At 40.1% G+C, this 15261-nt stretch overlaps 3 protein-coding genes across 6 annotated transcripts in view; 2 read left to right on the forward strand and 1 right to left on the reverse strand.

The window, feature by feature from the left end:
• Nucleotides 1-15261, reverse strand: part of LOC118739040 (nuclear hormone receptor FTZ-F1) — a 628268-nt gene that overhangs the window by 532290 nt on the left and 80717 nt on the right. The gene's annotated exons all lie outside the window — the stretch shown is intronic.
• Nucleotides 1-15261, forward strand: part of LOC118739039 (flocculation protein FLO11-like) — a 96850-nt gene that overhangs the window by 64467 nt on the left and 17122 nt on the right. The window lies entirely within an intron of this gene.
• Nucleotides 5104-15261, forward strand: part of LOC118739037 — a 23868-nt gene continuing 13710 nt past the window's right edge. Inside the window, exons 1-5 of one of the 2 annotated variants that reach the window (XM_036470131.1) lie at nt 5104-6176; nt 6287-7585; nt 8456-10990; nt 11286-11526; nt 11595-13472. In XM_036470131.1, the coding sequence (XP_036326024.1) occupies nt 6141-6176; nt 6287-7585; nt 8456-10990; nt 11286-11526; nt 11595-13472 (5989 nt within the window). In that variant the 5' untranslated portion in view covers nt 5104-6140. The remainder of the gene's footprint in view (nt 6177-6286; nt 7586-8455; nt 10991-11285; nt 11527-11594; nt 13473-15261) is intronic. The other variant, XM_036470132.1, reaches the window with a different exon arrangement.

Here is a 15261-nt window from a genome sequence, read left to right on the forward strand (position 1 = left end):
ACATCGTTATCGACGTCTTCGACTCCATGCATATAACAGGGAGTCGGTAACGTCGATAACTATGTTTAACCGGGGATAAGTGTTAACCAGACATTGAGTAACCAGCCCTTAGTCTCCAACGTTAGAGAAATATTTTGATTTTACATTAACGGTAACGTCGATAACGATGTTTTACTGGAGATTAACGTTAACCAGACATTGAGTAACCGGCACTTAGTCTCTAACGTTAGAGAAATATTTTGAATTTACATTAGAATACTAATGTAGTTGTCGTATCGAAAATCAGGTTAGAAAACTATGTTAGAATTTGATTAGAGAATGATTAGAAACACACTAACACATTAGAAACCAATTAGAATTCAACGTTAGTTTACGATTAGATATCTAACCTATTTCTCGATATTGAGAAGATCTAAGTCCCCTTTTTGTAGAGAATACTATAATTCTCGACAGTTTCTCTAATCGTATTCTAACCTCCTACCTTCGAGAAACACATTAGAATTCTAATCGTTCTCTGGCTTCAATGTTTTTTTGGGAAACTCTCATGACATCTCAGAGACTTTAAAAATATCTGCCATTAAATCAAAGACTACATTCTTCATCATAAAATGTATAACTCGAAGGAGACAAAACTCCATCTGAAAACTCCGGCACCCTTGATCTCTAAATTTATCTTGCTTATACAAGAATCATTAAGTTTTCCTCTTCGGTCCTGAAACGTGAGTCATTCCACCTTGGAAGGAAAGATAATTATGTGTCTTGTTTTTTGTCAAGCTGGCAAGAAACGGGAGGCTGAGAGAGTCTGAACCCAGGTATCCGTGACTGTGGCAAATACTATATTTACGTAATTAAATGGCTTAAAGCTCAGTTAGTCCAGACTTAAATTAACTTGCCGTAAGAAATCATCAATGATTACTCAACACGTTAACTTAAGAGCAAATATTTTGTTTTTGTGTTTTCTTTTTTCAGCTGTAAATCTTACAGATCACAAGGAATAAAATATTTATTCAGAGTCCTTGTGATTAGCTATTCATTTTGAATTTCTGAAAATTATACATTCTAGCCTATAACAATTTATAAAACTAATTGTTCAAATTGAAATTAAATATTTAGCAATTTGGTAAATATTTTTTTTATAGAGAAATGTTTTTTTATCTGTACGAATGTCCTTGCACGTGCAATACTGTTAGAGTACAACTCTACAACAAGCTTTTCAGGCGTTCATCGTTTTTCAGGCTTTCAGCAATAGCTGAATTGTGTAGCTGAAAGCCTGAAAAGCTTGTTGTGGAGTTGTACTCTAACAGTATTGCACGTGCAAGGACATTCGTACAGAAAAAAAAACATTTCTCTATAAATCTTTATATATGTACATACTCTTCACTCGTTAACAGTACTTACATATGTATGGAAACGCACAAAATAATAAAATAATTAATTGCCACAAAAACTACGCAGATAACTTTTAAATAAACGTTCACCAAGGTAAAGAATTAAAATTTAAAAAATATGTATATAAATAGGATAAATAAAAAAATAAATATTAATAGGATGTTCACATTCCACTGCATTCCGTTGAATAACTCATTCATTCACAAGCAAATTGTTTCAACATTTTTTTGCCGTACACCCTAATATCTTCGTATGTTAAATTCTTTTGTTGCATAGAGGGATATGAATCCATTTCACGTCGGTGAGCAGAGCCGCATGTATAGATATGGCCGATGCAGTCGTTTACATATGCTGCGCTGTCGCTGCAATTCATCGCTGCTTCAGATGCAATTTCGCTCCCAAGAAATTGGATTTCTCTACGCTGCTGTCAGCGAATATTTCCGACGGCGAAAAGCAGACACAAAGAGAACTGTCAAAAAACAGCAGCAAAGCGGGTGCAAAAAATAAGACAAGAGCCAAGTGAAATCCAGGAAGAAGACACGACGCGAAAGCGAAAAGCAAGTTGAGAGTATTCGGTTCATATTTTATTTGTTTGATAAACAATTTATTCTTTTCGCCAATATTAATTCGCCAAAACAAAGTGCAGCAAAAAGCAGAGTAAAGAAAAACATAAAAATGTGGAAACAAATTAAGATAAAACGTAACTACATATGAATGTTCACAGAAATTAATTGAATGGCAAAAGGGGAGGTGTTAACACGAAGACGACATCCAGTTCCACGACGGGCGGTTGCTAACAAAAACTTGCACGTTTTCTATGATGAGCAGAGAAGTCAACAAGATAATCTATCCAGACAAATATACAGATATAAAATCACGCCGTTTCTTTGGAACAAATATCTGTTGAAATGTGCAAAAAAATTAAGAAATAAAAGAAGCCAATCAAAAATTTTGACAAATAACAAGAGCGACAGCAAGAGCAAGAAATGATGGAAGCAGCATGGTATGTTGACAGGACATTGGTCAATTGAAGTTTGGGGAAATATATGTTGCCACCTGTTATTAATAAATCATTCAGGATGATTGGTGGTGGCAAGTTATTTTTGAAAGCTAATTTAATGTTTGATTGGATAATTGTAAGAAGAGTTGTGAAAAATGCTTTAATTTTTTATTGCATTAATGGTGGGGAAACTTTCCATTATGGCCGTTCGTTAAAGGTGCCGTGAGCGAAGGGCGTCAGACGAAATTCGTCGTCAATTTGATTGTGTGCAATCTCATAAACTGGGCGATTTGCAGGATTCAATAATACAAGGTTCGATAAACTGACAGTTGTCTCTCTCGCACCGCTCCCTTAGCAGTGGCACCGTGTTGTTTCTTTGCAAATTTACTTGGAAAAAGTGTAGCTTTGCTGTGAAATAGAAGTATAAGCTTTTGTGCAATATGTTTATTTGTATATGCATGTGAAGCACATTTAACTGATGAAAACATAACTTGTTTTTAAATTGGCTGTTTACATAAATCTCATAGTAGTTTTATTTTAATTTTGAGTCCTTTTGCAATTTTTATACAGCTAAATAGCACATAAATTACGTAATTCATGTAGATGTATAAATATTTCGTTCAATATTTCGTTTAAAATGCCAGATTTCCTGCAAATACATAAGAATTTACAAAAGGAATTTCACTACTAATTGCCCACCTTGCGTACTTTTCTACTACCATTTTCGCAACAAGGGATTGCATTCTTCACCTTTCTCTGTCCTTCGTAAATGCAACCTTTTGTAAGGGAGTGTCAAACCGCGGCTGTCAATAATTATCTAACCTTGTATTATTGAATCATGGGCGATTTGATTATGTTTAAACTTTAAAACGTGCATGTTCAGCTGTCATTTTTACTCTCTCAATTTGCACTGTCTTATGAAAAACAAAACAATATGCGTGCAACTCAGTGCGCTATAGTAGATTTTTATGTTGATTGTTGATGCATACCGATAATATTATGGGCCTAAAATGGACAGATAGCGAATTTATAAGCACATGTACACGACTGAAGACCTATTCTGATCTAAATCAATCACAACCGTGTTTTTACCTATTTGACGGCAAATGCCATTGAATTTGAGTTTGTGCCTTAACTTCAGCCACTATCTTTTTTGACCTCAAAATTCTCCCCTCAGCGAAAACTTCAACATAAAAATAAAATTAGTTATCGGGACTTTGACGGTGGCTATACTTTTAATGTAATATATTATTGTAATAGTATTCATTTAAAAATTTTAAGGTTAATGCAAAAAAATGCATTACCATTATTTCTTCGGAATTAATGTATTGAAAGTTTCATTAACGTTACATTTCAAAAATTAATGCATTGCATTTTTGGGCTCTCTTTAAGAGAATTACATATTTCCCTAGTTTATGAATTTAACCTCTTAAGGCCAGTTTTTCAGTCTACGGTTGAATATGACTGATTTAAACTTTGGTCAAATGCTCGAGCTACGCTAAAATTAGCAAGATGTTTAATATGAATACATTTTACGTGGTTTAAATTTAAATTGACACTGCAAAACTGGCCCAAATTGTCACTGCTTTCAAAGAATTAGGAACAACAGGAAGAGAAGTATTTAAATATCGTAGTTCTTCCACTAACCAGCTAAAAAACCTGGGTACTACCAATATGAAGTATGCACAATTAACCGCCCAATTTCAATCGGGTTTACTTAACTGGAACGAACCAGATTCAACTGTATTCACCAAAATTTTTCGGGAAATTCGTTTGACCTTACAGCAGCACAACAATTTTTTCTTACATTTAAAGAAAAGTGTAAAGTAGTGGTGTTTGTGATGTAAAGAAATACTCGCTGACGAACCCGCTTACACGAATTTTTATTTTATTTTTCAAAACGTCGCGTTCTTGCGTGATCTTGTATTTTGGGTTAATGAGTTTTCATCGAAACTACTTCAGTGGCAACGCTAACAATATTATTCTACCAAGTGAGAGCGAAGAAAAGACAGAAAGCAGACACAAAAGGGAAACCAAGAAAATCGTGTCAAATGCAAACATTGCAAAACTTTTTTCACATTTTCATAAGGAAATATTTTGGTAAAAATATTATTTTAAAAGAAATTTAACGCTGCATATAAAATATACCAAAGTGAAAATATTTGTTTTTAACAAGAAACCTTGTGTAATGGCCACTGCAAATACATAAGTCCGAAGGGTGGTGGTGATGATGAAAAAAGTCTGAAAGCGTAAATGCAAATGTTGAACGTCTTTATTTAAAACTTGAGATTTCTTTAGTACTAATGCGATAATTTTTGCTAGGATTCAAGAATTCGAAGAAAGGGGCAAGTAAGCGGTATAATTGGACAGGAGTAAACTAGAAATTTGCATTGCCCACTAAGGAGCACAATGCCCGAGGATATGAGTGTATGTGTGTACATGAGGATAAAAATGGGAACAAAAAAAAGAAATTATGCAAAGATATTTTGTAACATATCATACTTTTTCAGTTAATTTTCCTGATCCCTTCTTGTACATTAAAAATATTCGTCTATGCAAGGGAATTTAATTATATCCTTAGCTGTTTTTTTCCTGGTTAAAACATATGTATCTCATAATTTTTTCTTTTCATTTTCAGATTTCATTAACAAATTGATGAGCAAAACAAACCAAAAAACGCAAAAGAAAACGGTTAACAAATGCTAAAAAGAGAAGTAGTTATAGTATACAAATGGAATTGAATAAAACCAGACAATTTGTCAAAAAGTGATACAAGAACATCGTAGAAAACTTTGCGTACAACAAACTTTAAAAAAGTTGGTGTACAAAAAGTTTTTAGAAAACTACGTAAGAAGGCGTCTACGCTTAGACGGCAGTGGTATTTCACTCCCGACTCAAAAACATTTAAAAAAGGGTTACATTAAAAGACAACTACAACGGAAACGGCATACCTCTAATAATCTTAACAAGAAAATTAAAAAAACAAAAATACCAATAAGATATCAAGGATACACATGTTTCTTAAAAAGATTAAGTAAAGTAAAAGTTTAGTAAACCAAAAGAGGCGGAAAGTTAAAAAGTGCAAAAAAAGGCGATGTGACATAGTAATTGTGCTACCCACCCACCATAATTGTTAGCAGTAGTGAAATCAATTAATACTATATGAAACACTGAAGAAAAGGCTATTTATAGGAAGTTAATATTCATTAGGTTCGCCAGTATGCCAGCACCACTAACTGGAGTAGCAAAACTAATAACAACAACAAGCAAAGGATTATCTTCGTATGCCTGTGTTTCTTCTGATAGAACGTAAAGGTACATAAATTGTTATTGAATTCAATAAATTGGCTTACGCACTCCCCGAATAGGTGGATTCCTACTGCATTTCTGCGACTGTAAGCCATTTATTTGCTGTAGAATTCTATTAAATAATACCGTAAAATTGAAAAAATATATACAAAAAAGTCGCAAATACAACGGCATTCCAACTAATTAAAATTATACCCTCTGCAAGAGTACTAAAACGTATATCTTAAGTAATAAAAGGAGGCGACACAGAAGCTTTTTTTTTGCTTATATAAAGGCAGTGCTTTAAAGGTGCTCTAAGCATACTCAGAGCTGGATTTGTGTTTTGGGTTCCAGAAATTTTTTGGCGCTTTTATTTGATGCACATTTCAAAGAGTGAATTGAATCAAATTTGAATGTCGTCGGTGATTAAGTTTTATCGAAGTAGGAAGGATTCACTGGCACCATGCAAAGCTTGGATTCATCATGTCAAGAAGCTGATGTAAGTACAAAAGAAAATTTCACAATATTTTATTAAAATTTAATGTATTTTTCTGAATTATTTCATTAACTCTGCGCTTCCTTCTTGATTGCTTTCCACCGATAATGCAGTTCATAATAAATGACACGCTTAAAAAGCTAAAAGGCTCTAGCACTAGCATTAATAGCAGCAGCAATTCGACGTTAACGGCGTTGAACGCGAGCGGCAGTGGCAGTAGCATATTGAGGCAACAACATCCGCATCAACAATTAATTTATCAACAGCATCAATCTATTCCACAACAATCGAAGCAACCGCCATACTCACATTATCAGCATCTACAAACTGCGCTGCAGTGTCCCGCGCCGCCACAACAACCACAACTACTGACATCTCCACCGCCACCAGCACCACTTAGCAGTGTAACGTTCTCCAGTAAAAGTTCACTGCTTGACTCAAGTCTGCTACATTGTAATATCACACAGATTCCTAGCCAACCTCCGTATTGCATTTTCGATGATGGAACTGAATCACCAAGTGAAGTACCGCCAGTTGAAATACTCGCGACAAGTAATAGCAGTAGTGTTGGCGGCGGTTGCGGTAGCAGCAATATCGCTAGTAGCACAAGTGGCTTGGATGGAATTGTGCTACTCGCTGAACCTTCAACGAACGCGTCAGCGCATGGTACAGCTACATCTACGGTGCCATCACCATCGTCCTGTTCATCATCGACAAATCTTTCCAACTTTAATTCGATCACTTCCCCCTCGCCGGTAGTGCCCGATTTGTTGTTATCAACACCGCCAGGCTTAAATTCTACAACATCACTCGGCGAATCAAATGTATCTAACATCGGAGTTTATGGTAGCTTGGGTACAAGTGCATTTCTAACATCTTTAACGCAGTCGTCACAATTCTCCACAGCAGCGCATCAAAGCAACAATAACAATATTACAATAACCAGTAATAACAATAACAAAAAGGCTGATAAACGTCCTTCCGCATCCTTAAGTACACAACAACAACACCACAGCAATCATTCACATCATCATCACCAGCACCACTACCAACAATCATCAACAACAACGCATCATCATCCACCTCAGCATTTGTTAAGTACATCATCGCCCTTGGCTGGTGCGCTGTCATCGTCTGCATCGCCTACCTCCTCGCCTAGCAAACGGCAAAAAATTTCAAAAGAAACAACAAGCCGATCATCACCATCAGCATCTTCCGCGCGTAATTCTGGTAGCAAGCGCGACAGTAGCTCGTCGTCGGCGGCATGTGCATCTGGTAGCACAACAACATCTAGTTCAGGTGGCACATCATCATCATCGCCGTCATCTAAGTTCTTTAACATTCATGACAAAATCCGCGAAAACTATCTACAATTGTTGGCTAATGATTTAAACTCATTCACGGAAACTGGGGTAAGCAAATGTACTATGATTGATTGATAATTATCCTAGAATTTCAACGCATACTTTGTTAGGTTAGATTTAGCGCATATTTTTTAGTGTGCTCTATTTTAAACTGTTTGCTTTTTGGAATTCATAAAGCCTATAGGAATTCAATTTGGGCAGCTGCAACATAATTTTTAGCCTATTATACGCGACCATCAGGTTTTGCCTCTACCTAAAAAAGTCCGCATTGTCAAAACATATATAAAAAACCAGTGCTGAAACAAATTTGGGGTCGCTGAAACTCAAAAAGTCCTTAAGTACATAATTATTAAAATGAAGTTATTAATACAGTATGTATTGTAACTCCAAACCTAAAGTTTTTCAAGAGTTCCTTCCTTATACAAGCTCTAATTATCGACTTTTGTCTAAAAGATTCAAGTTTATTAAGATTATCTACATAAACGTTACTTCTTGGATTTGGTTGGGCTATGAGGTTATGTTAGAAGCCTGACGTGGTGATGGTTTGAAATGGACGCCGGACTCGGATCAGGCCTGTCAAGAGGGGGAGGAAAAAGTGGTTAGTCCGCCCGGGCCCGGGCTTTTTAAGGGACCCGAAATATCGGAACCATAACTTGTTAATATTTTTTTTACAATATAGGCTTTATAATATTTAATATAAATATATTCCGATTCGTGCTGATTCCCTCTGACCCTATACGCACATGTTTTTAAATTAATGTAATTTATGTATAAGAGCCCGTGATTTTTCAACTTAAAAAGTGTCGGGCAAACTCCCCAATTCTCAATTAAAAAAGTCCACATCAGCTATGCAATGCCAAAAAAAAGATTGTACTCTTGCATAAAACTATAATTAGTATGTGCCTAATCTATTTGCAGCTCAAACAGCGTTCGCGTGCTTTTGTTCTGGAGCGTTTGGTAGAAAGTGAAAAACTGAATACAATTGTTGTAAACCTATACCCGGGCAATAAAGGATACTCATTAGCGTTACACTATGACGATCGGCAGTTGTTAACGCCTAATGGCGAATTCGTGCATGCAGGTGACGTATCGGGCACTGGTGGCGCGGAGAGCATACAAGCAGGTACGAGTGGCACTTCTTCTGCAACCACCTATAGAGGTGCTTCTAGTCGTAGCATAGGCAGCAGTAGTGGTAGTAGTAGCAGCAGCAGTAAACTAAGTTTCGCCGCTATACCGCCTGATTTAAAGGGCGCCGGTAATGATTATGAAAATGCGTCCGACTTGAAGCTCAAAGTTGCAGGCGGCAGAGCCGATGAACATGGCTTACAACAACATCAACAACATGAGTACCCACTGATCGAAGTACTGCGTTGGCCCTACGAAAATGATCAATTGCTACAGTGCATTGATCGTGAGGTAATACCGGACTTTCTTGTTGACATGTTGAATGCGCCCAGCCTCACATTGAACGCTTCGCACGATGACAGCGAAGCTGCACGTACCTACGTTAAGCCGAATGTCTTCTACGCTGGCTGTGTAATTGCGCAAATACGCGATTTTCGACAAACATTCGCTATTTCGACGAATATCTGTGATACGAAACACGTCCTTCTGCGGCCCACAAATGCCACCATATTTGCTGATGTGCAGCACTTGGCCAGCACAACGAATCTGAGCATTAATCCAACGACATCGGCATCAGCTGCGGCGGCGGCGATTTGTAGTGCAGAGGATAAATTACAACTGGAAAGTCAGTTAGTGCTAGCCACTGCGGAACCTTTGTGTTTGGATCCCGATCCTAATATCGGTCGTTTTGCCATCAATGCCCAGAATGCGCGACAACTGTTCAATACGCATGAGTTGCGACGTCAAATGAAAAAGTACACGCAAATTTCAATAAATCGCAAACGAAAATTGGATCAGTTTACTCATCATTACGGACTTGAGTTATGTGACTACTTGACACGACTGCGCGCACGGCCACGTACAAGTAGCCTGGTGAACGCTAATGCCGCCGCGGCCACAGCGCCCAGCAGCAATCCCCTGGTGAGTGCAATGCTCACTTCATTCTCGTCGAAAGTACCACGTCGACCGCGTGACGTCATACGACCGATACGTCCGCCACGGCTGGAATATCCATCGAATCTGAAAGTACCCGAGCAGCTTATAAGCGTGGAAAAGTATGCTAAGACGTATGAGCGGCCACGCGAAACCACAGACTGCCAGCCGCAATTGATCGAAGAGTATGTGTTGGAAACTGAACGTGAAGAAAATGCTGGGCGACGTGTGATCTATCACATAAAGCTTTCCATTTTTCAACGACCCTCGAATTCTGAGTACCTGGGTGAGCTATATGTGGATCGCGATTACCGTGAGGGTGAACGCAATGGTGAGTCTTGTCGCTTTTCGTTGGGCACACGCATACATGCGAATCGATACATACAGCAATTCACCGAGATTTTCACCGAAGAGGGACGCAAAGCAGTTAAAATCACGCACTTGGTGCCGGGTCATTTGCCCAAGGTAACACACACCGGCATCACACCGGAACAGCGACAGGCCTTGCTGATGCAACAACGACAGGCGGCACTATTAGCAGCACAACAACAACAACAGCAACAACAACAGCATGTGCAACATGCTACGACCTCGACGGGTAATGCTCAGCATGTTACTGTTGCAGCAGTGGCTAGTGGAAGCACCACAGCCAGCCAACACCAACAAACGCCGCAACAGCAACACGTTTTGTTGGTCGGACCGAATGGCCAGCAACAGCACATATTGCCCGCCACCGTACAACACATAGGCACTGTTGGACATCAACAACAAGTTGCGCAAACTGTTTGCGCCGTTGGCGGGGGCGTGCAGCAGCAGCAACAACAACACATTGCTATAACGCCAACAGGCGGTAATTTGACGAAGAATATCAACATTGTCGGGTTAACTGCCAGCAATGCGGCTGCTGTACAACAAGTATTGCGCCAACAACAACTACAACAGCAGCAGCAACAACACCAACAAATTACAACACAATTTATAGATGCGAACGGCACAACGATGCACATACAGTCGAGCGGCGGCAATGTCAGTAGCGGTAGTGCGGGCATTATTCATGCGCAACAGCAGCAGCAACAACAACAGCAGCCAGCGCAACACATCCAACTACATTCGGTTGCTGGTGGCAATACTCATACGACAACGCAGCTAAGCCTTAGCAACGGATCATTGGTGTTGGTGCAACAACATCCACTTACGCAAGCGCAGCAACAACAACAGCAGCAACAAACGCAAACGCTGCAACATGCCGGTATTACTATACAGCCCGCCAACTTGCAGCAACAACAACAACAGCAACAGCAAAAGACTCAGGTCATCACGGCGGCGCAATTGAACGCCGTTACTGGCACAAATTCAGCGTTGCGCACACAACTCAGTTCCAGCGTGCCAATATTGGTATGTATAATAAATTATAGTTAAAAAAATCTCAACAATAAATAATAGTTTTGCACATATATTGACTCCAGTGTCACCTGAATGGTCTGGTTTTAGAAAAAGTTTTTCTTCTCTCTGATCACTGAAAATGAGTCAAATCATCAATTTAATCAATTATATTGTATTGTCCTTAAGCCGTTCACGAATTTTCAATTTAATCAATTGTCTGAAGTTTGTGCAAATAACGGTGAAAGATTGTTGACGAACAGTCAGACCATTTTTAAATTTGTTTCATTTTCTTGTTTTTTTTTTTCAGCAGGCGCAGCTCAAGGCCGCGCCATTACTTACTGCACAACAGCAGCAGCAGATCTTGCATAAAACCACACAACAGCAACACAGTACTGCCAGTAGCAACAATAGTAGCAATTCGACGACGACGACATTACACACAAATCCTGCGATAAACGCAATCTTCACCAACATCATGAATAGCGCCAATCAATTCCAACAACAGAAGCAACAGCAGCAACAACAACAACAACAGCTGCAGCAGAACTGTGAGTAAAATCATACAGGCAGTCTAATCCATTTTTATGCAAATATTTCCCATCTTATTTACTTGTAGCCAACAACAATAGCGGTGGTGTCAGCAACCCGAATGTGAAAAATAGCAGTAACGCCTCCATACGCAGCTTATTGAATAGCGCACCTGCCGCTATGACAAGTACACCAGTGGCCAGCGGCACTTTCACCACTTCGACCGGTCAACATCAGACCGTCACACAGGTCCAACACACATCTTCAACGCCTCAGCAGCAACAACACCAGCAGCAGCAACAGCAAACAATTGTGAGCGGTGAAAACTTTGTCCAGGTGACAACACAGCCAACCACTGTTTCGGCGGCGACAACAGTGCAGCAACGTAAGCAGACCAACAACGAAGTGCTGCAGAATCTCCTTAATCCTAATCGAAAATTCAATATCGTCACCAGCGGTGGCAATATTGTGACTGCCAGTGCAGGAGGCACGACCTTCCGTACTGCAGCGGGCAATTTGGTTGCTGTCAATCTGAACCAAGCCGCCCAACATCAAAACCAAGGCCAGGACGGCCAGCAGATGCAACAGCAAACGACTGGCACCCAGGCACAGCAGACGCATCAGACGGTGCGCGTGTCAATGTCGGCTCTCGCCTCACAATTAGCTTCGCCACCAGCGATTATGACGAATCCAAATGCGCCCAACTTTGGTTACACAGTGAGTGCGCTGGGTGCTGGTGGCGGCGGCGCCACGGTGAATACTGTAAGCAGCGTGAGCGGTGCATCGAGCGGCAGCATAAAAATACTCAATAGTGGCGCGCAGCAACAACGAGTTGCGTTGGCAAATGCATTACGACGAGACTCTAGCAACACAGGTGCGCCACCGAATGCTATTGTTGTTGGTGTGGCCGCACCATCACCTGGTAGCGACTCGAATGCGTCAAATGCCAGTGGCTTTGCGGTGCCGCAGCCAACCAGTGCCACAAATTCAGTTGGCACCGCAACCAGCTTGACACTGCTAGGTGCGGCAACGCCGTCGCCTTCCGGCTCCGATCATTCACAATCGTCATCACAAACGCAGAATCAAGTACTGCTTGAGCGCCTACACAACAGTAGTGGAACTGCTGCGACTGCGATACCAAATATGTCTCCACAACAACAACAACAACAACAACAAGCGCACGTGCACACACAATATCTAGCGAAAACGTTGGTACAATCGCCAGCTGCTGCCACATCCATACACTCGCCCATGTCTAGTCCACATCCACAGCCATCGCCCTCACCACAACATCACCACCAGCATCAGCAACAACAACAGCAATCAACTGCCTCCAACACGACGACTACGCTGAATTTACAGGGTATTAATCTCTTGCAAGGCGCCATAGCTAATTTTCCTGGACTGCAGAATGTGCAAGTGCAAATACCGGGCTTGGCTCAGCCGCTTTCGTTGCAGCTGCAGGCCGCTGTGCAACAGCAGCATGGCCAATCACAACAACAGCAGCAGGCGCAATCTAACGCTGCCACTGTCTCGTGTGTACTTAGCGGCGGCAGTGGAGCGGCTGGTGCTGCAGTAAGTAACAGCAACGCTGCGGCCAGTGTGGTCGGTAGCAGTGGCGTAGTTGGTCAGCAGCCACATTTGCAACAACGTAGTTTATTGGTATCAGTTCCTGTCTCAACACACAGCCAACAGCAGCAACACCAATCGTCGCAACAGCATACAATAACGCTGCAAGCGGCAACGGGGACGCAGCAAACGCAAAATCATGTGCAACATGTACCACCAACAGGTACGATTGTGAATCTACCTACTGGCGGTACGGCGACCACTGCCGGTACACAAACTGTGATGCTAACGAATACCGGTGCGGGCGGTGCTGGAACCGGTGGTGCTGGTGTCGGCAATGCAGGAAATGCAGCAGGCGGTGGCGGTGCTACAGCAACAATGCTAACATTGCCAATTGGTAAGTTGAACATTTTATATACTATGAGACTTAATGCTTAAGTAGTTTTTTAGAAATATTGATATCTTTGGAATGGGTTTGAAAAAGTAAAATTTTTTTTTAGAAGATTGCATTTGTGGCATGTTTTATTAGGTCTTCCAAGCGGGATTTAAAAACGTATCATGTTTGCTTTCACGATTTTTCTGCGAGGAAGAACTTCTAAAATCTAAACTATTGATATCGCTCAATATTGTTGAGTTACGGCGGCACATTTGCTCCGTCGGACCCAAAGAAACAACCCAACGCCGAGCCACCACAAGGCTGCAAAACATCTGTCTTATTTTCACATGCGTTCAGGGAAAAGCCTCCAAATCCACTGTTTCCGACGGACAAGCATTGAAATGCAAAATACTTTGGTCCGACCAAATTAGAATATCTAACTGAGGCTTTCTTTTCAAGTCCAGTAATTTTCGTGAAAACTGACCTCCGCCACACCACCGCAGTATTTTTTCGAGATCTAATCTAAGTAGAAGCCCTCGAAGGTATTTAACTTCTACATCTAGAAGCTTGCTTAGTCACCAGTTTGTAGTTTAACTGATCGTAGGCATCCACGTTAATAACCCTAACATTTTAGAGCTTGCTTAGACAGCTTGCTAGCCCCCAGCGCACATAACCGTAATTGTAAATGAAGTACACAGCCGCAACAAGATTCTCAAATCGCTTGTTGGCAGCGCTAGGGCCGGTTCTAAATTATGCAGGTCAATTGTATTTTTCAAAGAGCTTGCCTTAATCGTCTGCACATTGAAGACATAACCTTTATGTTTAACATTGAAATTGTTTGAAAACTAAGAAATGAGCCAGCCCTTGCCTTCATCCTAAAATAAGTTAAAATTTTGTTTTAAAAAATATAATTTTTTGTATCATTGCTTATATAAATTTATTTCGCCCAAAAACATACAAATATCAACGATAAGCAAACTAAAATTAAACTTCAAAAATTGCCGAAACTACACTAATTCTTTTTTCTTTTTGCATTTCTCATTGCTTCCTAACGAAACAATGCCACTCTCCTTTCCCTGAACACATTACTCAACTCTAACCTCAAAAAAACAATCCTTGCATATCACAAATTGATGCATTATTACGTCATTCCGCTGCACATACAATGCTTGTACATCAAATAATTTTACTTTATTTTCACATTTTGTGATACAAATTTGAAAATTAGTTTAAACTCAAACTGTACTTAAATATGTAAGCAGAAAGCTATGTTCCCCCCTTTCCGCACCAATTAGCTGCACAAGTGTAACATATTCACATATTCAAATATACACACAATGTTCTTGTATGTAAATGTCGAACAAATTTTGATACTTGTAACTACTTGTTTCAGTAAACAAACCTTGCGAAATCAAATCGCTACCTACCGCATTTTCCTCACTCCTTTTTCCACAAATCTTGCCCTGTCCACCCCAAAGCCGCACATGCGACATGTTCCTTACTAACATTTTCATTTAACAGAAAGAGTATGTAGAAATTATAATTTTGCCAAAAAGTGTAGAACAAAAGCAACAACCAAGTATCTAATATTTAATCACATACAAACGTTCGTTCACTCGTTCAACCAGTCAACCAATTCATTTAACCAATAAATCAACATCAAAAAAATCAAAGCAACAACCCGCGTACTTCCCCTTTCAATTCCAGCTCAATTTGTTGGTCCCGGTGTACAAAAACTAAATCCTCAAACAATCCGTACCTCAAGTGGTGGTGGTGGTGGTGTTGCAGGTGGCAGCATTGTAATACAACA

This window comes from Rhagoletis pomonella, unplaced genomic scaffold, assembly GCF_013731165.1.
Source record: "Rhagoletis pomonella isolate Grant_MI unplaced genomic scaffold, Rhpom_1.0 Rhpom_scaffold_00005, whole genome shotgun sequence".
Taxonomy (NCBI): domain Eukaryota; kingdom Metazoa; phylum Arthropoda; class Insecta; order Diptera; family Tephritidae; genus Rhagoletis; species Rhagoletis pomonella.